General features: G+C 34.9%; 1 protein-coding gene across 2 annotated transcripts in view; it reads left to right on the top strand.

The window, feature by feature from the left end:
• FANCC (FA complementation group C) overlaps positions 1–24,254 on the top strand; it is a 90,546-nt gene that overhangs the window by 6,174 nt on the left and 60,118 nt on the right. The window contains exons 2-5 of one of the 2 annotated variants that reach the window (XM_067316224.1): positions 4,509–4,609; positions 9,445–9,618; positions 11,193–11,277; positions 17,038–17,132. In XM_067316224.1, coding sequence (XP_067172325.1) covers positions 9,454–9,618; positions 11,193–11,277; positions 17,038–17,132 — 345 coding nt within the window. In that variant the 5' untranslated portion in view covers positions 4,509–4,609; positions 9,445–9,453. The remainder of the gene's footprint in view (positions 1–4,508; positions 4,610–9,444; positions 9,619–11,192; positions 11,278–17,037; positions 17,133–24,254) is intronic. The other variant, XM_067316225.1, reaches the window with a different exon arrangement.

Raw genomic sequence — 24,254 nt, 5'->3', positions numbered from 1 at the left:
TTTTGATAAACTCAGAAAGGAACATTTACACCAGCTGATTCACTCAGCTGGGGTGTAGTCAGCTGATACAGCCCTTTAGTGTTAACACAGAACGGAATTAAAAAAGAAAAGCTGTAGCCATTTTTCTCTATGTCTGAAAAGTTTTTTTTCTTTTTTTTTTAAAAAAGCTTTTTGTTCTGTGTGTTTTTTAACATAAAACAAGTTTTTTTTTGGCAGGGGGGAACTTGCTGCTTATTTGTAGCATCTTCTCCAGAGCCCAGCTGGAAGAAGATAATGTTCTGGCAGGAGCTTCTTTTGAAGTTTTTTTTTTTTTTTTAATTTCTATTAATTTTAATACGTATAGGTAGAAGTGAATGGTGTTCCTTGACTACCTAGTGGAAATGCATATACTTTTTTTCATTTTTGTTCCATATCGGGGCATATATGACTATTCTGAACGGAGGAATAATGTTATAACTCACTGTGTGCAATTTAATATATACCTTTCTCTTCTACTTATGCTTGGAAACTAGGGAATTACTGCATTTTTGCTAATTGAAGAACTCAAAGTGAAAACTCTAAAAAGCAAGGAGGTGCCAAGGGTAAATATGTATATACAGAGTCCCCTTGCTGGTAGCTCCAAGTATTGTAACTCTGGAAAGAGAGAAATGCTGTTTATTTCAAGGTGAAACTCTGAAACTATCTTTAGACTAAGACTTTTGCAGAAGAATGAAATTTCAAGGGAGTTATTTCTTTGTATGCCACTCAAGCAATATATAAATAAAAGTTAATTGAAGAGAAGGTTCAATGGCAGGGGGGGTCAAAGTAGTTGGTTTTGTGTATGTTCAGATCAGGTTGATTTTTTTGTTGTTGTTTTTTGTTTTCCTTCAAGAAATGTTCTTTTTCTGTAAATAAGAGGGTGAAGAAATCCCTTTAGGAATGTGATGTTACAATAAGAATTTACAACTGTGGATTTAAGCTGGAGGAGACAGTGACAAGCACATATTAAAGTGTAATTGAGGAAAATACACTTTGTATTTGGTATAAAAAAAGACTTTGTGTCTAATTATAGTTCATTCATGTCTTTGCATTAGCTCAAATAAGAGCATGTGAAAAGGTGCTGTTTGCCAGGAGAAGGTGATGAAAACTTAATAGTCGAAGTTCGTATCAGATGACCCATGAGATACTGCATGAAGCATTATCTGGCAGATTGGATTCTGGGAGGTGATACAAACAATAAATTTCATTTAACAAGAATTTCCTATTGTTGCTAATACTTATCTGACTTTGCTGGTGTTGCCAAGTTTGTGGGCTCTTGTGTGGATAAGGTTCCCAGTGTTCTGAATGCCCCGTGTGAAATCTGGGCTTCACTGAGACTAATAACGATTTTGCTGCTCATTTCAACAGATTCAGAATTTTGTTCCTTATACTGTAGCCTGCCAAAGAAGATCTAAATTGTATAGCATATAAAATACTGATATTGGATATCCATTCACAGTTGATCTGTGATGTTAGTAGCTAGACTAGTGTTAGCAGTGATTGGGCTTTTTGCAAAATGGTATAAAAATAAATTATTTTTATGTTCACCGATACTCTTCAGAGGCAGTTCAGCCTCCTGCAGTTTATAGGCTGAACCAGGTCTAATTCCTTTATCCAGAGATGCATTTAATTTTTGTTTGTATTGTCTTCCTAGCTGCATTTCTCTTTGTGTGGCCTTAATAGCAGCTATTGCCCCAGAAGTCAGTTGGGAAAGAATTAGGCTGAGTGAAAAGCTCTGTCCAGCAAAACAAATCTGAGAATATTTTAGCATTCATCTTCATTAGAGCCATACAAAAAAATCTTTATCCCTCAAGCAATAGAAAAGGTTGTCGCATTAAAGTGACCTGATGGTTACCAAAATAATCTTGGAAGGTTTGCGGTTTAGACTGTGTGAAAAGAAATAAGTAAGTTTTTGCCTTACTGGGAAAATATATTGAAAGGAGATTTTTTTTTTCACCATTTCTCTAAGACTGTGAAGGCACGTACTTGTTTGCGCTTCTGTTCATCATGTCCAGCGTGTCATTTCTAGCTTCTGCTATATTGTGTTATATATCATAAATTGTTGTTACCTTTGGTAATCTTGGTAGATTGCTGTCTTCTGATGAGAGATTAGCAATTCAGTTATGGAAGAAAAGCAAGTAGTTAAATGGTGAACCAGAAGTCCCCTGATTCTTTCAACTCTGGCTTCTGTTTTGGCAGGCCTTGTTGATCTGCTTTACATCAATGTGCACCAGTCAAATCTGGGATTTGCTCTCTTGTCTTGAAACAAATTTCCATTTTGTACATGCAGCTGACTCCTTGCCTAATAGTATGGACAGCTTCACATGGGCCTTGCTGGGTTTGCTTTAGCTAGTTCTGAAGTTGGAATTCTTCTGTTTTAGGACCTCATACTGTACGGTGTTTTGTTGAATTGTGTAGAGCCTACTCTGAGATACAAATGTACTTTGCCTATTGTCTGTGTTGTCCTGTTAAATGAAACCTATTTATTTATTTATTTTATACTCTTTTGACACGGGAGTCTTAACTCTATTGCTGGGTTGCTTCCAGGAGTGGCTTCCAATGGCTTGTGATCAGACTTTGTATTCATTTTGTGCCTAAAGACTAAGTAATCTGTTTTGTGGGCTGGCAGTTGCTTCTTTTGCCTATGGAAGTGATAATTAATTGCCTTGTTGACCTGTTAGGTTTCATAGTGGAAAGGTAACAAATAACATTTGTAAAACTGAGTGATATCATTTATAAATGTCTTTCACATCTTTTACTGTTCCCTTGGGCAAAAGATACGAGTTAGAGGGATGTGCTGGGATATTATTTCTTACTCTTTCCTTGAGGAAGGTTTTATTCAGAGGCTCTGCAAATGCATCTATCAGAGGTGAGATTACTGTTGCAAGACAAGCCTGCCATTAGGACCAGAAAGTTTTAAAATCAATTTTTGTGTGAAGTGTTTACTGTTATCAAGGTTTCCAAAAGGAAGGCTAATAAATAATATTTACTGGTCATAAAGCTTATGCTTCTCAGGACATGAGGTCTTTTCCAGTCCTGCAAGGTGACATAGCACAAGCAGAAACTTCGTTTTGCTCTTTGTAACATTACTCAGATTTAAACCTTTGCAGGAAGTTTCACATATACACTTTCCATAAGTATAGTCCTGGCAGTTGCCACAGCGCCTTGAAGAATAAAAATTGGACTCCTTTTTCAGTGAGACCTGATAATGTATTTCAGAAGGCAGATCTCACAGCTATTAAAATATTAATTCTGTGAGTAAATAGAGGAAACATTCCTCCTTCGATTCAGAGGAGCAAATTCCTATTCCCTAGGAGAATTGTCAGTCCAGAGGTTGAGAGATTATATCAGCCTTTATATCTTCTTGACAACTATTAGTTTACTAAATTTTGCATGTTTTCCAACCCACCTTAGCCAATGTTGCCTCCTTTTTTTGGCAAGACTCTGTTCTTTTGGTTTTGTTTCCAGAGGAAGAGGGAGGAGATATTGGTGTGCCATTTGTTTTAATTCAGAAAGTCTGTTTGTAGACAGACTGTTTTCTATCATAGTGGCACATTTGTGCTGTAAAAGATGTGTGGATGTTGGTGCAAAGAGGAATAGCCAAACTTGCACTTACCTGAAAAGTTATTTTATTTAATAAATTTGATAATCAACACTGCACATAAGTGTACTGTCCAGAGTAGATATGGAAATTGCTCTCTATTTTACTCTGGACTCCTGGTCTACCAGGAGTCTAGAATATAAATATATATAATATGCTTCTAGTCTTTGCTACTCTTGAGCCTTTCTGAAGTTTCTAAAAATTATTCATTCTTTCCCTCAATAAATTTTTTCTGAATTTATTTCCTTGGGGATAGTAATATATTATCATTGAAGTGGGGAATAAAGAATGCTAGAAATATTACTACTTCAAAGAAAACTTAATATATGCTTCGTTAAGTCTTGGCAAGTATAAGGAAAGTTGTCAAGGTGAAGATGAAAAATAGGTTTGTGGGGAAAAAGATGAAGCAACCCGATAGATATTTTATAGAGAGAATTAGTAAATGAGGAAATAGTGTCTTTATTCTGGATAATTACTACTTTTTTTTTTTTTTTGGCATAACTATCATCCATTTGATAGTAAGTCTGTAGCTTGATTATCATCATCTTTAAAACCTGGAAAGAGGATGTTAAGAGAATCTTCTATATTAATGTATCAACCATGTTATATCATAATTCAGCTGATGATTAACTAAGGGGCCAAAAGCATGGTATCTTTCAATTATAAAATATACTGGAGTGCTTACAAGTCTCCTAATACCATTAGAGTAATAACAAACATGCATTGAAAAGACTGTTCTCCTGCTTTTATAAGTGTAACAACTCTAAAAATCATTTGGAATGTGTAATGTCTTTGTATGTTCTATTAGCTCAACAGAGACCTGTTCTGGTTGGGGCCTTTGGACCCTGATGTCATATAAATATTTTAACTGTTTTTCTTTTCTCACAAGCTAGGGCTGCTGATAGGTATGACTTGAGAGAGGAGATGGAGTAATGGAAAGTGAAGTGTTCTTTTGGAGTGTGGAGCTACTTACCACCAATTCAAGGAAAGGTATATGAATGAGAGTTTTATATCTTGAATACGAGTTTTTGTCACATTTGGAAACCTTGATGCTATGACATAAAGCAATAATGTATCTAAATGATATCTCAGATCCTTCTACCTGAAATGCTTTTATTTATTTAAGAAATCATAGTTGAATTTATTATTCATCCACTCTTTACTCTTGTAAGTATTTAGTAGTCATTTTTTGGCAATCTATTAAAGGTAGATTTGGGGACATTGAAAGCTGTAAAAGCCTTTTTTCAACTGAATTTTCTATGACAGAAATTCTTTCTAAGGAGCTGTATGTTATAGCAACTGCAGATCTCCTTACTTTTTATTATTACTGAGTCTATGTTTCAGGATTTGGAATAGTGAAGAAGTTACTTTGCTTTTACTGAGTTGTCTCTTATGGTTTTATTTAAAATGATTGCATCTCTATGCTGGCAGAGAAAAAACCCTACTCTTTTACTACTTTACTTGCTGGATGGAGGGATATTGTTTCATTTTCAGACTTTAGATAACGACATGGTTGTGAAAAAGTTTTCTGAAAACTCTGTTGCTGTCTCTTTGACCTTTTCAAATATTTCATTCTCTACTGTAGATGAATAGTAAATGAGAATGTTTCCTATAGAAGACTTTGACAGTGTGATATTTGTATATATGTGTTCAGGAGAATGTAGCTGTAACTCAGTTGTTAAGTGGAGTGTGCTGGTATACTGTAGAGCTTTACCTCAAGATGTGATAACAAAAGTTACTGACTAAAATGTTACATTTCAGACACTAATCCAGATAGCTCACTTGACAGAATAAAGCTAATCCATTCCTTGTTAGAAATGCTGCCTTCAGCTTCTGAAAGATATAACAAATACCCTCACGCCTAAGCTCCGCAGGGTTCCCTGTGCCTGAAATTACAAGAGCAGGGGTGTTTGACTGGCAGGTTCTGCGAGAGGAGCAATAGAACTCTTTCTTCCCCTTCTTTCTGGAAGTAAAGGATAGCTTAAGGCAATGCATAGTAAATCCAACTTCTGAATTTCTAATATTCTTGCGTAAATAGTCAAAAATAAGAGGCAGTTTTTGATTGTGGCAGCTGAAACAAAAGGAGTCCCAACTAACTAAAGAAAGTGGAAATGAACCTGAAAAAGCTTGGGAATACACTTGACAGTATGACAGGTCAAATTATGAATCAGGACTTTATTATCTATAGTTTCTGTAGGCCTTTTTAAATGTTTTGTACTTTACTGGAATCTAAATGCTAACTCTTAATTAAATGTAATTAACTAGTGGTTTTACATTTCTTTTATTAATAAACTATATGTACTGTGATAGTTTTTGAGATGAAATCTGTGTGTTAGGTTTGGTATGTCATGTTTTTTTTTATTGTGTTATTATACATTCAGTAATTTTATTTTATGCTTTCCAGTAATGTTGAGGTAAAGACAGGATTAAGTTAAATTAATGAAATTGCTCTTTTGTTTTTAGTTTTGGATGCTATAGTTTAAGTAAGTGCATAAGGAAAATTGCTATTTCACTGGAGGCTTCTGAAGAAAGCAAAGAAATAAATACAGCTTAAAAGCCATGCTTTTGCAAATAGAATAGATGTGTAAAGAGTGGATTTTCTTTTTCCCTGATTTTGTTTTAGTCTGGCATAAGCAAGGTTGTGATCCAGCAAAATATTTATGTACATTTAAGTTAAGTATGTTCTTGATCAAGGAAGGATTGAAGCATACTAAAGTGCTAAACCAGGACCAATGGCCTATATGAAGAACAGAGCAATTTTCAGAAATGTTACTTTAATATACTCTTTTGTTGATCTCAGTATATGTTTTATAAGAATGTGAATTGATAGTATCCCAAAACAGATGATGGCGGTGACTCTACCACCACTGGACTGGCAAGAGTAATTTATGTATAAAACTTTACAGACATGATCAGCCTTGCCTCCTCTCCCTAAAAGGACCTATAACTAAGATTGTTGTTCATGTCACTCTTGATGGTTTAGTTCTCAGTCTATGTACCCCATTTTTATTACAGATAGGCATTGTGGGTTATATGCTCTCTTAATCATATAGACCACTTGCTCCTTATTTCTTATATTGTAGTCATTCTAAGGCAGTTTTAGAAAATTAATTATACAGTAAAATATCAGAAAAATATGCTTATTTGTCCTTTAATCTACTTTAGAAACTGGACAGAAAGCTGACACCTCTGTCTTTGTCCGTGGACTTGTCCATGGATGAGCATTAGACTGTGGGTGAAACTTCTAAATTTCTGAAATCTGTTTTGAGAGAATTGTGAGATATAGAAGATGATCTGAAGGGAGCAAGTTCAGTAGTAATCCTGTGGAAGACAAGCTCTTAAGTCAAGGATTTTTAAGGTTTTTGTGTGTGTGTGTGTGTGCAGCCCATTTGCTTATGCTTTCATACGTCATACAACTGTTTTATTTATGTGAGTAGAACATGTTCTGTAGAAGAGATGGTACTTTGCTCATATCCAAGAGATTCAGAACTGGTATCTTAAGGAAATTAACTATCAGAAACTAAAAATAAACAAATGGAGTTAACTGTATTGAATATATAAACTTCTAAAACTTACTTTCTCTTAAATTGTGCGTTGATGTTTGTCTTGTTTAACTACAACAGAAAAATGAATGTGAATCTCAGTCTGACTGTTTTTCATCTAAGGAAATGGCTCTGGACCAGCTAAGGAGTTGCTAAGCAGTTGCTGTGGACCTGCAAGTTTATTTAGATGTAATTAAGAAGGGAGATAAAACATCTTCCACCTTGTGGAGCTGGGTTATCAGACTTCTGGAAAAAGACTGTACTCACCCTATGATTATTGTGCCAGTGCGCATGTTGAAATGGTTGTTGCATATACCTTGTAGGGGAGAAAAGCCTGTTTGATTTGCTTACCTGGGGATCCTCTGTTCAATCATCAGTTCCCTCTGTGACTGGTCCCAAAATGCTCCAGTGTGCGTTTGTTTACTGTGGTGTGGTTTTGAGCAGCCATTCTGTTAGAACGCTTATTTTGTAATTATTCAGGAGGATTAATCTTATGTGGGGTCAAGGAACAGGCTCATTAATATACTCAGATCTCTAAGTCAAATTTCTGGGCATAATTTGTTCTTCAATTCTTTATTATATCCCTGTGATAATAATGAGTTTGATGACTAATTGCAGCTGGATGTTTGACCTATGTCATTTATCAGAGTGCTATTGTGATGAAGTCTTGTAGCTGATTTTTAATGCTTACTAGTTCAGGGATTTTTAGAAAATCAGTAGGATTTTGGCACTGCATAGATTAAGAGTTCCACTGATAGCAACAGTTACAAATAGAAATGGGAGTATAATAAAGAATGCAAAAAGCACAGGTTTTACTTAAATTACTTTGATCATGTTTAGAGCAAACATGCTTTGAACTCTGGCCAGCCAACTGCCTTACCTTACTTGTTTAAGTGTTTCCTTGCTGGACAGGATCCAACTCATATAAAAGCTGTGGTTCTTTATGGGGCATTTATTTATATATTATAATTAGAATATTTATTAATATTAAGATTTTTATCTGGCTTGGATTAGCATGTTATTTAAGTGATGTGAATGTAAGGAGTTAATGAGAGCTGTATAAAGCAGGCTCAATTTGCAGGGCTAATGCTCAGATAGAGGTTTATTTTTTGGTCTATAGCTCCATGTCCATAGCTTACAAAAAGCTGCAGAAGGTAAATATCCACCGATTTCAGTTGCTTCTACTAATGTCTGAATCTGCCTTCAAGTGGACACCAATTCATATCTGAAAACTGCCACCATATTTGGCCTTAATTGATAGTCGTCTTTGCAGTCTTGACAGAAAGGACAAAGATTCAATGGCTGAAGAGCTCAATTAGCTTGCAGGGTATTTCTTTCAGGCAGATTTAAAAGTTAACGTAGAGACTGCTGTGCTATTCCCTGTCCTTCTACTGATGAAAAATATAATAACTGCAAAACAGAAAAACAATTACTGTTTTTTCTTTCTTTTTTTTTTTTTTGTCTTTCACTGGTGCAATTTGGTTCAAGATTTCAGCCTTGTGACTAGGCAATAATACTGTTTCTGCAAACAGTTTTTTTCAATGAGGTATGTAACTGCATATAGACTATTTATCTTACAGTTTTGAATCAGAACTGGGCTATCAGTGATGTTGCACATGGTCATGTTTTATTTTTTCCCTCCTTTGTATGAAAATAAATAAAAAACGCAGCTGAAATACTAAATTTATTAGTTTCCTTTAAGGAAAACTTGTTTGGCACTTAAAGCTAATGGCCAATTACAAATGCAGAACTTAAAACATGAAAGTCCTCCTGCTTTTCCCTCCACCTACCCCAAAAAACCATTGTCTTTTGAGCAAATCTTTTAATGCTTTAATTTACCTTGAAACAGGCATTTTCAGTTTTCCATCATGCAAATCTTTCTAAATATTTTTTTTGCAAAAAAAAAAACCTAGAAAAAAGAAGAAGAATATTGCATTAATGTTTTTTTTGCATACCCACATGTGTTCACTTGCATTATTTTAATATTCTTTGAATGGAATATTGGTGATGACAAATTCCGATAATAAAAGCCTGAGACCTAGCTGGGTGGTACATTCTAAGGCCTTTGCTGCTTTGTCACAGTGGGGTTACTATTTTGTCCTCTTATAATTAAAAAGGAAATTGTCAGCCTGATAGAACATAAACACAAAGGAGAAAACCTTCCTTCTTTCTCTCTTTCCCATCTGAGCAAAAAAAATTAGCAGAAGTCCTTCCTCCCTCTCTCATTCTTGGTCTCAAGTCTGTGTTTAGATCCACCTGATTTGGAATTATAATCTTTTTTAGGACTGTGGAATGGCCCAGGATACTACAGTGCCTCAACTGAACTTTGAGTATTGGTTGGATAAGGCTACCGAGTGGGGACAAGCCACCACTTTGGAATCCCAGAAAGATGTGTGCCGTCACTTGCCCCAACTGCAGGAGTTTCTACAGCAGATTTATGAAACTTTAAAACATATGGTAAGTAATTTAACAGGAAGAATGCACTGCTTTGAAGACGGCCTCAGAAACCATCTGAACCATGTTTTGACAAAACCATAAGCTAACGGTAGCAAAGAAGTTTGTGGTATTGACCTAATGTATTGTTGGATCAGAGAGGCAAATTGGGGAAACAGCCACAGGTAATGCAAACAGGAATGTGCTTCCTGTTTCCCTGATTTATTGTGAAAGGAGCTTTTTCTTCTTGATTGGTTATGTTGTCATGTGAGATTTCCCAGCCAATCCTGTAGCCTCTTTAAAAACCTCTTTAAAATAAACAAGAATTTGATTCTGGTTGTCAGGTCATAAATTGGATTATTTAAAGGCCTTAACATGCAAAATTGTAACTGATCCCTTAAATCTTAGTGAGTCTGCTGACATGCTAACCCAGTGTTATAGCATACATAGTGAATTCTAGAAATATGGGCAGATCATTGGCATATGCTGCTGGCTGTTCTGTTGAGTAATTTAATTATTGTCTGTATTCACTAGATTGCTTTCTTTTTTAAGTAAGTTGTGTTATTTATGTGTATACTGAAAAAGTCATGCTCAGGAAAACATATGTAGTCACTATAGTTATCCTTATAAATACTGTATTATATTATGAGGTTGAGTGTTTATGAAAGTATTTCTTTTAAAATATCATTCTTCTCTCAAGATTGCAGGGTTGTTGGGTTTTTTTTCTAAACTGAAATTTGAATTTTGAAATAAAAGATTTTTGGGTAGTGGTGCTTCGTCCTTTGTGTGTATATCTGATTGAAGAGATATAATTGAACAGGAAAAAATATATATTATTAATGTTGCTACTTGAAGTAATCTGAGGCTTGGCCTGAAATGGACCTTGTGCATATGGCCCCAGAAAGTCTAGGGCTGGCCCCAAATGTGAGACAAATCTAAGGAATTTATTGCAGCAGCAGGAGATGGTTATCGTCCTTGCTACTTACACATTATCTCAGCACAGTACCATTTTTAAAAGCCTTCATTTATTAGACAGTAAAGCTACAAAAATGGAAAAATAGGACTGATTACACAGGATTGTATATAGACTATACTGCCTGCTACTTTTATAGTGAAGCTGCTTTCTATTTTGTTAGAAGTTAAATGACAGTTTGTTGCTGACTAGTCATTATGTCATTTAATTTAAAGAAGGCAAGTAAAAGCAACAGAAAGATATTTAGTTTTATGCCATAGTGTGTATTAATTTCTTCAGAAACTCTGTGACACAGCATATTAAATGAGGGGCAACAAAATATATTTTAATTGTGCTTTTGTTATCATAAAATTCTGTTTACAAATGTACTTTTCTGATTATTTGAGGGGAATTTTTTTTCTACTATAATTGAGTATTAGCTGAGGAAATCAGGTATTTAAGCTTTAACTGTTTTGAACTATGACGTTATAACTGATTTCAGGAAGTTTTGCTGAAGAGATTTTGCTTTCCAGAGCATTTCACAGCAAAATCATTGGGATTGTAATTTACAACAAACTGTATTATTAACTGCTTTTGAGGCACAGTATATTTATTATGTTTTTGTTTGTTTTAATTTTTTTAACAGAATTCAACTGTGGCAATCCAGCAGTTCCCTTTAATTGGCCAGCTTCTAGGAAGGCTCTGTTGGAATCCTTTTGTTATAGGATATGGTGAGAACTTGTAATGATCTTTCTGTAACAGTTCCTAAAATTTTATTGTCTAGAAAGTAGCAAAGTCCAGCTTGATGTATACTTTGATTTCTACATAAAAATGCTGCAGAGTTGTTACAAGCAATAGTTTTCTATCTGTTATCCTCTAATTCTATTTTTATTAAGTAAAATTTTGAGATAAAAAAGATAATACAATTATTTAAAGTATGTGGCATTTATCAGTCTTAAATTTACTTTTGATTCTAAATAATTTCAAGGATTATTTGCAAAATCTTGACTTGGGAACAGTAGGCTTTAAACCCGATGAGCTTTTATGTGCATCCTGATTTCTGGTATTTTTCTTTTTTTTATTTCATTAATTTTATTTTTATTAAGGTCCCAAAATGCACATAAGCTAGTATTTCAGATTACTTTCAAAAGAGATTTCTTCCAGTTACATAACAGAACATTCTATTATATATGTTAACATAGAAGAATTCATTTTTCTGATATCTCCTTTGTCATGTTTATTAATAGAAAGCTATGCTAAATTCATGATTATGTTTGTTTTCATAGGTTTTATTCTGCATTTATTTTTTTTTCCACCACTTTGTAAATTAGTGAAAATGTAAATTAGATCAGAAAGCAAAACATTAAATTGGTGACATGGAAAGGAAAGGTTAAAAAAATGAATAGCCTCTTAGAGTGTGTGTGCGTGCATGTGTGTGTATGTGATAACAAAGAAGAGGAAAGAAGATAGGGACATAAAAAGTGGTGGAAAGTAGCACATACTACCTGTGCTGCTACATCAGCAGTTCCAGCACATCAAGCAGGGACTGAGATGTTGATAAATGATTCAAGATCTACTGCTAAGCAGAAAATTAATTTTAAGTTATTCTTTCAGCCCCTTAAAGTATATGTTTTCTTAAAAGATTCTTTTGTCAATATTCTACTACAAATACAAAAATAGTTGCACTCTGTTTCCTCTGGTTCATGCTTCCTTTTGGGGAAATACAGGAAAGGACTACTTTTGTGTTCTCCTGCAATGGCTTATTAGGTCAAGCACAGCATTAGGCTGAAGTGATTATGTGTCTTCTGGTTTGGATTCTGCACAGGCGGAATGAACGTGTCTGTGAAACACATGGTTGACATACATTATGTCAGCATTTCCATTTTGTAAAGAAAATTTGGGAAGGAACCATAGATTTAAACATAGCTGACTTTTGCTAAGTAGCAAATGTGTGCTCTTATGGCACCTTCTGAGAAAAGCCATGTTTTTTCTCTCTGGACTGCTTTGTTAGAAGGGAAACTGTTCTCTTGAAATGGAGAGGTTCCCTTTCTAATCATAGTTCCAGTTTTGAGAATATCGATAATTGTTAATGTTTACAGTTATATACATCCTTTCCTTCTCAGTTTTTCCCTGGAATATGCAAGTCTTTAGACCACCAGTGTTTTTCAGCCGACAATATATTAAGTTGTAGAATGAGACGTCTCTCATTTTTCATCAAAGTTGAAAGCCATCTGTTTCTGCTTTTTGACTCCTTTCTGCAACAATCCCAAGAATACCTTCTTGGTTTCCTATTCTTCTCTCCCCTTCTTTGGTATCCCTCAGCATTTTCTAAAGCAAAAAAAGCACTTTTCCTACAAGTTGCTCATTACTTCCGAAAATTGCAAGAGAATGGATTTTTACTTTCAGCTTCTGTGTGTGTGTGGGGGGGGGGGCTGATTTGGTTTGGTTTTTGTTTGTTTTGTGAGGAGGAGTGAGGGGAGTTGCCTCAGAGTTGCAAACAAGCCAGTTCAGAAAACTTCACTTGCTCATAATGGAATCCTTGACTTTAGTGCTTAAAGATGGGTCAAGGAGATTTCCTTACATCAGGAAAGATGTCTGCTTATACATTCCCATCACTTCATGTTTTTAGAGACACCTGAGTTCTCTTTGGACAGCTGGCATTTTAAGTTCAGCTAATTTTAATTTTGTTTGGCACTAGTTCTGAAGATATTCTTTAAGATAATGTTGGCTATTGTAGATGCTGACTCTCAAGTGGGTTTCACGTAATTTCTCATTTGGATAAATAGCTCATTCAGGCATATGTCTGAGACCAGGCCACCCTTGCAGTACAAGGAACTAATTTTGTTCAGTTCAGTCTTTCATACTAATAAATAGAAGAGGAAAAAAACATTATACTTCTGCTTCATGTCCAAACCACAATACGTATCACCTCAGATGTATGTCTGTTGGTGCTGGGAGCTGACATAGCTGACCAATCAGTGCAGGAAGTGTGGTCTCCAAGGGAAAATAATCTCCTCATAAACACTCTTGAGCAGGAGGTGACCAAGTTAGCCTTATTTAGAAGGCTAATCTGAGGGAAACACTACCAAACAAAATCTTTTGGCCATACTTGTGGTCCTAAACCACTGGGGATATATGAGGAATTCATTCTTGGTAAGAAATTCCAATGCTTTTTTCTGTGGGCTGGGGGGGATTATCTTCTTGGTAAGCCCTTCCCTGTTTAAATTTTGAGCCCAGACGTCTCGAATCCCAAACTAATGCTATAAATGCCAGGGAATTTCCTGGTGGCTCTGTATATCAGTATCCACATATGTGTATGCATGCATGCTTATGTATGTATTCATTTCCACAAAAAGTCCAATTTTAACAAATATACATTTTTGGATTTTTTTTATCAGAAATTTTATGAAAGGCTCCAAAAAAAGAATATTTCTGATTTTGCCCAGTTCATGACAGGGTATTTATAAATGGACTGAATCATATGATGATCCAGACCATGCTGTGTTTTGGGAAAGGAATTACAATGCCTCTTCCCCCCCCTTCTTTTTTTTTTTTTTTTTTTCCCTCCCTCTTTTTTCCTCCTGGGAGTCTGTCAGGGAAGGATTGCTATATGTTTCATAATAAAACATTTTTACAAAAGAGAGTCCAAGGTGTCTTAAATTTCCTACCGAAAAATTTCATTCCTTTAATTGAAGCTGCAACACTAACCTCCTTAAGTTCAGGAGAAAGTTGGTGAGATTTTTCTTTGGTATAATTTCCACCTTTAAGTTAGCTAATTTTGTTCCTCTGGATGTACTTATCAGGTATTTTTAGATACAGTAAGCATTCTTTCAAACCGTAATAAATTCAAATGTGTTAATTCATGTCCTGATAATGGCTTTCAGTTCATACCAGGATGGTAGCCTTTTCATGGGGATCACAATTACTAGAAAAAATGAGAGGGAAGAAAAAGCGACCACTAACTTTTTCAAGGTTCTCTGTGTTAGGTCTTTTGATGTGATTATTTTTTGCAGTTGCTGTAAATTTGTTTAAAAGATCTACCTCCTATTCTTAATCTTCCTGTATTTCTGTCCCAGTCTTAAAGCAGCTGTGGAAAAAAATACGATGAACCTGAGAATGGCCCCCAAAGTGTTATTGGGTACTTCAGCAAGAGGACTGGATGACACCTTTTCCTTCTTTTCACAGATCTAAAGGAGGCTATAGGGCTTTCAGTTGTGTCCTGGCCAAAAAGTGATTTTGACTGGGAAAATTGCTCAGCTGTAGACTTTCTCAATTTTGGAGGAACTGTAAGCATGGCTATGACACAAATATATGCTCGTTTCAAGTAGACTGAGTTTTGAATGTATCTAGCTAAATCTGTATAAGCTCCTTATATTGGCAAATTACACTTCATTTGTTAAAGGTTTTCTTTCATCATTTTAGCTTTCATTGTACTGATTTGCATTACTGACAGGCAATAGTATATGCAATTCATGCTGAAGTATGCTACAAGTCTTCTTGAGTAGCAAAAAAATCTTTTCATCTCTAAGTCCTAATTAAGCTGTTACATGTACGTTTCCTTGATTTTTTTTCTGGTTACTGAGAAACCATAACTTAAATAAAATGACTGTATGGCTTACTGTAGATGTACAGCTACAAGTAGGATGAGGCAAAAGGAGGACTGGAGACACCTGAACTACATGCATTTATTTGGGATAGGTGGTTTGGACTTGATTTTTTTCTCTTTTCTGTTTATTTGCCTGTATATTTTGACTCTAAATATTTTTTCTATTAGTAAAGCTTGGCTTTGGAGGTAATTTCAATTACTAGTATTAAAACAATATCCGTTTATTGTATTTAAACTCTCCTTTTTTTCTGAGAAGCAAATGACTATCATTGAGCTGGTTGGACAATAAATTGCTGTTTGTTTATTTTTACCTCCCATATAATTTCGTATCAGAGTTGATCTAGATAAAATGAGTTTTGAAGGAGATAAAATTGACTTTTAGTGCTGATATCTGAATGCTATTTGGATATGGTTGCACTCAGTGAGTATGGATACTTCAAATTGCTGCTGAGTAGTATGTAAGATGTGTCTTTTATTCTGATCTTAAACAACCTAGGAAATTATTAGCCTCATAAAAACCCATTTAAAAAAAAAAAAAAAATCCCCCAGCACAAAATGGCAGAATATCCCAAATTGAAGTTAGTTAAATGTTTATGTTTGATAAACCATTTCTGTGCGGAGATGTTAGTCAGTGGGAGGCCACTGATGGCCTACAGGCTTGTTGGACATTTATTGAGGAATACTGGTTTAAATCAATATTAACATCTCTGATCACCTGGTGGAAATACAGACATTGCTTAATGGAGCTTTTAGTTTTTCTTCAGGCTTTGCCAACACAGCACTTCTACATAATACTGTTTATTACATCCTGGATAACAAGTATAAAGAGAACAGCAGAACTAATTTGTTGAGCATTATAATATTCAGATTATCTCCTAATGTCACTTCTAAAACTCATGTAGCAATACTCATGTATTATTATTAAAAATAGTAGCACTTAGTAAGTGCATATTGTATCAAGGCTGCAATCATACATCTAGTTTTCATAGTTTGTATTACAATGATGCAGCCTTACTCTGGGATGAAATTCAGTATAGAGGCTCTTGGTATCAGCCAAAGAACATTTTTATTTAAAGTAAAAGCCAAAAGAAAGTGAAGTTGTGGGAAACAATCATGAATTAAATGGCTCTTAACTGCTTATTCCAAATAATCAGCCCTTCTGTAATATTCTCTGTGCATCTGAACAGTAGCAGTATTGCTAAGTATAGTAGGATTTTAGAGATGGCATGCTGTTAGCAGTAGTAGGTTAGAATCAAGTATAAACCCGATCTGATCCTGAACAGAAAATCACAACAGGATTTTTTCCATTAGTGATCAGGTATTCTGCTGTCAGCAGAAATGTTAGTTTCCTGAAGCACAGAGAATCTTAAATTTGTTTTTACAAAAAGCACCATGTTTTCCGTTCTTGTTTTGAATGATTTCGTGCATCCAAAACTTAAATTTTTTGGAAGCAAATGCTCTTTAGTTGTGCAGACTTCGGACACAATGTAGTAATTATTGTATTACTGTTGAATATTTTTTGTTATAAATGATATTACTTAGATAGTTAAATAAAATTCCTTAATGATAGCTTCAAGTATTATTTATGTAAACAATTTGCTAGGCTGTACATCTTTCTTAAGAATGTCTAAATATTATATAGATTTTAAACTCTTTGATAACTTTTAAATTGCTATTGAAGAAAATGATTACACAAGAACTACATATGAATAATATTAAATGTGTGGTGTCAATCTGGTAGAATAGAGGCATTATGAGTTGAGACTGATATTTAGCCCTTTGGTTTTGTGGATGGATAGCGATTGTTGTGTGTAATTCTGTCTGTGTTTTGATTTTTTTTTTTTTCTTTTTTCTAAATGTATCCTTATTTGCTTTTTTTCTGCAGATGAAAGCCAGAAGACTCTGATGTGGTGCTTATGTTGTCTGTACAGCAGTGAACCACAGAATCCTGTGGAATTGAAGGCCAACAGCTGGATACGGGTAAGCAAATGAATCCTTCCCAGGACTGCTTTGAATTAAATTGATTATTTAAAGGTGCTACATTTATAGCATAGAAACATTGTCATTTAAGAAACTGCTCCAAACACAACCTTCATATATATGGTGTTGAAATGTGTTCGTCTCTAATTATAACACGATCTGTACTTAAAAAAAGTGGTATTTTAAAGTCTTTTAATCCAGTGGATTCACTAAATCCAGTAGGTGTGAGTAGGAAGCAATGACCACAGATCAGAAGGGGAGAAACTGTTATTTAAAAAAAGAACCTTTCAATTAAGGTAAAATAAATAATCTGGAGGAATGCCATAGTTTATTCTGAAAACAGCTTATATTAGCTCTTTATTTTTTTTTTTCTCTTTTGCTTGTGTTTAATCTCCTGCCTCAAAGGCAGTCAGAGAGGGGAGAGGTAGTGCTTGTGTGTGGATTTATATTTAGTGACTTAATGAATCCTTAACTTTAACCCCAAATTTAGGGGTTTTACATAGGCACATCTGTTCATATTTTATGTATTTCCACACTGAACCGGTGAAGCACGCAAGCATGTAAATAACTTGCAGCACATTGATGCTTAAAGTTCTACATTGCTGAATAGCAATTTGAGGGGGCCGTGTTGTTGACTTTCCGTCTTGGCATTCTCCATAGATCCTTATTTAAATATGCTATAAAATACATTAACAATTCCATAATTTTTTTTTTACCATATAGTCCTCAAAACTAGTGAGATTATAGTAGCCTGATTATTATTTACTTACATTTCTGCTAAAGCTGAAGATATTTTCAGGTTTCTCTGAGCTGTTCATTTATCAATTATTAGTTGACTTTGCATGTACATATCAGTTTTCTAGGTATGCATATCATACTAGGATGTACAAATTATTATAAAATAGGTAATAGTATTGCAGATGTGCCTGTTGGTACGTAACTGTTAACTGAGCAGTATGGTTGATTTTGGTGAGATAATTCTCAGCAGCAAGTTCTCGCAAACATTCGGATGCCCTGTGTGTACTTGTATGCATATAGGCTGCCTTTATGTACATATTTGCTGGATTGTACCATAAGCCATGAAATTCTTGATAGCTTAATATTAACTAAAATCACCTTCATTTGCTTCCTGTCTTTAGTTTTTTTTGAAAAGCTTTTCTTGAGGTCAGTATAGTTGGAATAACTGTATCAGTGAACTACTATGGTCTTAGTCTTGGTTTGTAAAGAATTTTTTAAAGATAGACTTGAAAACCGAAGTAAAAATGATGCAAAACATCTACCTTTTTAAATGTATTCTAGCTGGTTGGAACAATATCCTTCATAATAACCTAGGAGATACAGTGTAGCATGGACTTAGTTGCTATACAGACCAAGAGCAAAATTTATTGTTGCATTTGTTATTAGCAGCAGCATATGCATTAACCTGGTGAGGGAGAGAGATACCCAGACCACTTCCATTCCTGGGGAGGGGAAGAAGGTCATTTTAACTTAGATCAGTTACCTGGTCTGGTTTATCCTGTAACCGGACTGGTGCTTTTGCTGGTGTAAGAGAAAGTGACAATGAAACAGGAACAAACAGATGTGGATGGGTAGAGGTGGGACTGTTGCTTTTGGCAGCACTGCTACCTTAAGTTGTCTTAAATTGGGACTAACATGTAAGCATTCAATCCATGGTTCACTGTAGCCTGCAGGAATTTTTCCACTGACTTCAGTGGGTTTGAAACAACCCTAAATAGCCTTTGTGACTTAATGGGTCAAAAGTTGATCTGAAAATGATAGGGAGGATGGCATGGAGGGGTTGAAAGCACAAACATGACTTACCATGAGCTATTTTGATCATTCAGCGCTTCCTTGGATGCTTAAAGTGTGTGTAGCATAATATGATCTGAAAAATAATTTGCTCATATTTTGATTGCAGGGGAAGAAATAGCTCTAGGAAAAGTTTTAATGAATAAAAAATAAATTTAAGGAAGTAAGGGAGGCTATAAAGTACACAGCATAAGGATACAAAAGTTGAGATTAAAAGAAGGGGTATTTTTAAGTTGTTTTCTATAGCAGTTAGGATTTCTTCTTGCTGTCTGTCCAGTGTGCATCGTAATAAAGCCTTTTGAACAGAGTGGTTTAATCCCATTTTTTCTAATCAGCATTGTAATTCTAGTCATCAGCGTATGTGATATAATAAGGACTATTGTACTTGTCTGGACAGAAGAACCCACGTTAAATATCTTGCTACTCTTGAAGGATTCCCTTTGGGAACTTTGATGATGATTTCTATTGCCATAAAAATAAATATACAGTAAGTCTGTTGGACCACCTAACGCATATTTAAGGTTGTTTCCTCATGGGCTGTGTATTTTCCACATTGTATGTGTCTCAAAAGATTGTCACAGAAGGAGATCAAGACACATAACCTATGGGAGCCATGAATTTGAACTTTGCCTTGGCTGTTTTCACATTGACTTGACCACAAACTTGTGCAGTGTTTTGTTCTGACCTCAGCCTTATTCATAGTAAACAGACAGCTCTTTTTACAACAGGGTTATTTACTGTCTTGTGTTGAAGATGACAAATACACTGTTGTACGTTATGGAAAAAATGTCCCCCAAAAGTCTAAAACATATAGTTAAAACAACTTGTTTGGGGTTGGGAGGGAGGTAATTTTGTGGTGACATGATGAAAGGAAGTTGAAATCCTGAAATTAATTCTAAATAAACCTCTGAAAATAAAATTTTACTTAGAAGGTTTTTAGTATTATGGAAAAGTTGCCCTGCTTGGAATGAAACAGTAGATTATCTAAACTATTTAAGCTATACAAAGAGGGTACATGGGGAAAGCCATTCATGACAGAGCACACAATGGGATTCTGTGTCAGCTCCATGCATATATGTTGGCACAGAAGCTGTGGAAAAGGGGAATTCCAGATCTTTACATACAGGAATCACTATTCTGCAGAATTGGCCTTCATAGTAGCCTTGTCCTTTAGCCCTGCAACTCAGAGTTAATTTCATCTCTTCAGCTTAATGCTTAAACATTAAGGAAGAGATACTCAGTGGTGAAGTTTTTTACTCAGTTTTTCGCTGTGCAATCCATCATGCATCAAACCAGTCAAGACCTCTATGCGTACATTTATTCAGTCTTAGAAGAAAGAAAATGTTAAAGAAAAAAGTTGTGTGCAATGGGAATAGGCCAAAATTAAAATCCATAAAACTGAGAAGCAATTTCCAAAGTTTATTTTATTGTTAAAGCTAAAGCATTAGTAGTAAACACAGGTAAAGTTGTCTAAGATTAAAATTCTCCTTCCAAAATGCAAAGTTATATATGACTGCAATATAATATTATTGAGTCAATTTAGTGGAGAGTGTTCTTCTCTTTGCTTTTATAGTTACATACATTGACTGTTAAATTACATTTTGCTTTTAGTGATGGCAAGCACCAGTCCACAAAGAATAATTTGTGGCCTTCCAGTGGGGCTTTGGTTATGGTTATTGATGAGAAGGCTGATCTCATGTCCCTTATTTTCAGCTACTATATTGCATTTTCAAAGTAGCAAAAAATATATTTGACACTAGCTTAGTTTTTAACTTTTCTGATGAACAGCTTGCTGCCACTATCATTAGGAAAGCTGTCTTGTTTCTAATGGGCAGAAGGGTGGCTGTGCACTTTGACTATATTATTAAGAAATTTCAGAAACTAAGTTTGCGTGTGTCTGTTTAAGCCCTCATAAAGAATCAAATGTGCAAAGAAATGATTTGGTAGTTAATTAAAAGGCACAAAGTAGACTGCAGTCTTTTTAAGATTGTAAGCTGTTTAAAATTGAGAGAAGTTTCTTTTTTTTTTATGATTCTGAATTATAGTAATTGGAATCTAGGCTCCTTATTCATCTACCAGCCAGATATAGTGTAGGAAGCCAAGATACATGCTGCTACAGTCTTCTCACCAATGAAATCAATCATGACCTGATGAAATCAGTTTCTAAGAATGAAAGTGATTTAGTTTCTCCATCTGGCCTGCTCTGAGCAGAGGTTTTTGGAGCCATGCAGTATGTGTGGTTCTGAGATGGGCTCCTGTCTGGTGGGGCTAAACCAGCTTCATTTCAGTTACACTGCAGGTTACCCTTGCAATGATACTGCACCAACTAAAGAGCATTTCTGGAGTAGTTTCCCATTTTGTTAACCTGGTCACACCTCCTCCTGTGCTCTAGGTTTATAAACTGTGTTTATGAATTGTTTATTGCTTTAAGATTTGTTAGTTTATTATACTATCACTGGTTTTTTTTTGTATGGTTTTGGAAAGCTGTGCAAACTTAGGAAAGCATTTTCATCCTCCCCCCTCCTCCTCTTTTCAAATTTGGTAAAACAGGAACAATTAATACCTCTCTCTTATATTTTTCTTTATAAAAGGTATTTTTCTTAATGCTCTAATTTCCTTCTAAGGAATATAAAGGAATAAAACAGTGTATATGTAATACCTTAAACATATGGGTTGGGAGGTCTGTCACCCTTGAAATCTATTTTTTAATGGTGTTTTTTGTTGGCTAAGTTTTCCTTTTTAAAAACATGTAATTATTTTGGATATCTGAATCCCATGTAAGGCCACTTTTTTATTAATGCCCACAGGAGTATAGGTGTACTTTATAAGAGTAATTTTTAATAGCACTGGAATTATTTTTATTGCCTTTTGCTAAAATATCTAATGGAATGTGTGTGTTTTATCTTTCATAAGATTTCATGCATATTTATCTTTTACTAGTGTTTATCTGGATCATTTTTAAACTGAGGATGGTATGATGCCAAATTAATGTTAAAATTTTGATTCAGAAAGCTTTAATATTATTTCATCAGCAGATCTGTGTAAGTATTATTTTTGTGAAAAACGGAAACTGATTTTTTTCATAGTACCATTACACATCTTTAAATTGAACATGCAGTATTTTGTTTAATCTGGACCAATTCTACACTATGCTGTGTATGAGCGGGCGTATGTGCAAGCTCGTAACTCTATTTTGACTTGTTTGTTGATCAAACTCTGATGAACTCTGATTTTGTCTGCTCATTGTTTGTAAAGGTTCCTGGGATAATCCTGTTGCCGGGTCAAGGTTTTGAACTATGGTCTACAGTCCTTGCCTCTCCCAGTTGTCTAAGAGTTTAACGTAACAATTTTCTGCTGAACTGAACAATGCTGGTGGAAAGGTTGTGGAAGATGTGTTTCCAAATGTATGCAATGGGAGGCAGAGACTGTATTAATTTTTCCTTTGGCCATTAAGAGTAGTCAGTAAATAATGCTGTCTGCCTCTCAGTACCTCCTTGAAAATGCAGACATAGCCTTTTCAAGAAAAGGGTCTCCGTTTTGCCAAATACAGCATTTGCAGCAAAATTGCAACATGCTTGCTGGAACTTTGCTAGTTTTTTACAGAAATGTGAGGGACACCAAAATATCCATGTGATCTCATTAAGTGTTTTTTTCAATAGCAAACACGTAAACAGGTTTGAAAATTAATAATCTAATATGGTAAACTTTTTGTACAGCCCCTGTTTATACAGCATTTCTCAAATATTTTCTGGTAAAAAGAGCTTTGTCTCTTAAAATTTCAGTTACAAATCTGAAAGCCTAATTCAAAGATGATCTTCTGTTTGGGATCTTTCCCTTTAGTATTATTCCATTTTGACTCTTTAATGTGTCCTCATGTGGAGGACGCATTAAATGATCTGAATGAAAGTCTTATCTTCCAGACAGAAGATTGTCTCCACACGCGAACTTTTTGATGCACCTTTAAGTTATATATACTGATTTAGTTTAAATTTGATGGAGTTCTGTCTATTGTATCTTTGAATTGTATTAGAGTGTTTTGTGGTGGTTTGCCGCTGCTCAAATAGGCCAGATCAAGAAATTTACTGCCAATTAAGCACAGGATGTTTGAGATTTTTAGTGATGTTCTCCGGATGACCTGGGTTTTTTATGATCATCTTGACTTTTTCATTAAGCTACAATTTTAATTGACTTGGTTCAGTTAATGAAGCAGTGACCTTTCACCCCTAGTACTGAATCTGTGCCGGAATTTTAAGCAAAATGGGTTTTTAGGGCCTTCACTTTTTTATATAGTTTTTTGGTTGGTTGGTTGGTTGGTTGGTTGGTTTTAGGAGCATTTGCTTAATGAGTAAGAATGTCATTCTTATCTCATTATGGATGTCTTAAGACTGTGATGAATTAACCCACCTTTTAAAGGATGGTCTCTCAGGGATGGCTGAGAATGAAATCATTTGTGATTTCCTTCTTTAGAACATTTGCACCTGCATTTAAATGTTTGATTACCTCTCACTGCAAACTTTGACTCATCTTTAGTTTCCCTTTCCTCTTTGACTGGTATTTTGAATTATCCAGCTGTCTGATCAAGTGTTACCATATTTGTCTTTCTTGAATAGTTTAGTGACATATATTTTGATTAGGCAACGATATTCAGAAATAGTCAGAAGATAGAAAGCATTTTTACAAAATCAGGCGTTCTGCAAAATTAAACTTCTTAAAATTATAAGATTTGAGGGACTTATTGTTTTGTCTGTAAGGGAACAGTTGCTCATCTTTGATTTACTGGGAGTTTGCAAGCTTATCCATTTACTTCTGAGAAAGCAAATAATGTCTCATGCAAGTTGAAGTATTAGAAGAAAATGTTGAGAGAGAGAGAGGGAGAAGAGAAATGGAGGGTGCTGCTAGAAAGTTGTGAAAAATAGCTGAGAAAAAAAACTGGAAAGAAGTCATATTAGGAAAAGGATATGGAGTGTGAAACTGTTCATGCATATTTGCCTTGTAGCTGGAATGAGTTACCTCTGAAGCAAATCATCTTATTAAATATTCTCTATATTACCTCTGAAGCAAATAATTTTATTAAATGCTTTCTATATTTCTAGCACAATGAGGACAGTAAAGCATCACAGTAAAACAAGAAAGGACTGAGAGGGACTAGGTTGTCTTATGTGAGATACGTAGAGATTCTCATCATATTTTTATAAAGTATCCAAAATAGCTTTATGGATGGAAGAAGAAAAAGGGAGCTAAATAATATAATGAAAATTATAAAACAGTTATTTTTTATATTTTCTTCCTGTCTTTTATGTATAGAAGCATATT

The sequence above is a fragment of the Apteryx mantelli genome, chromosome Z, assembly GCF_036417845.1.
Source record: "Apteryx mantelli isolate bAptMan1 chromosome Z, bAptMan1.hap1, whole genome shotgun sequence".
Classification (NCBI taxonomy): domain Eukaryota; kingdom Metazoa; phylum Chordata; class Aves; order Apterygiformes; family Apterygidae; genus Apteryx; species Apteryx mantelli.
The sequence above is the reverse complement of the archived record's forward strand: the minus strand, read 5'-3'. Positions and strand labels throughout refer to the sequence as shown.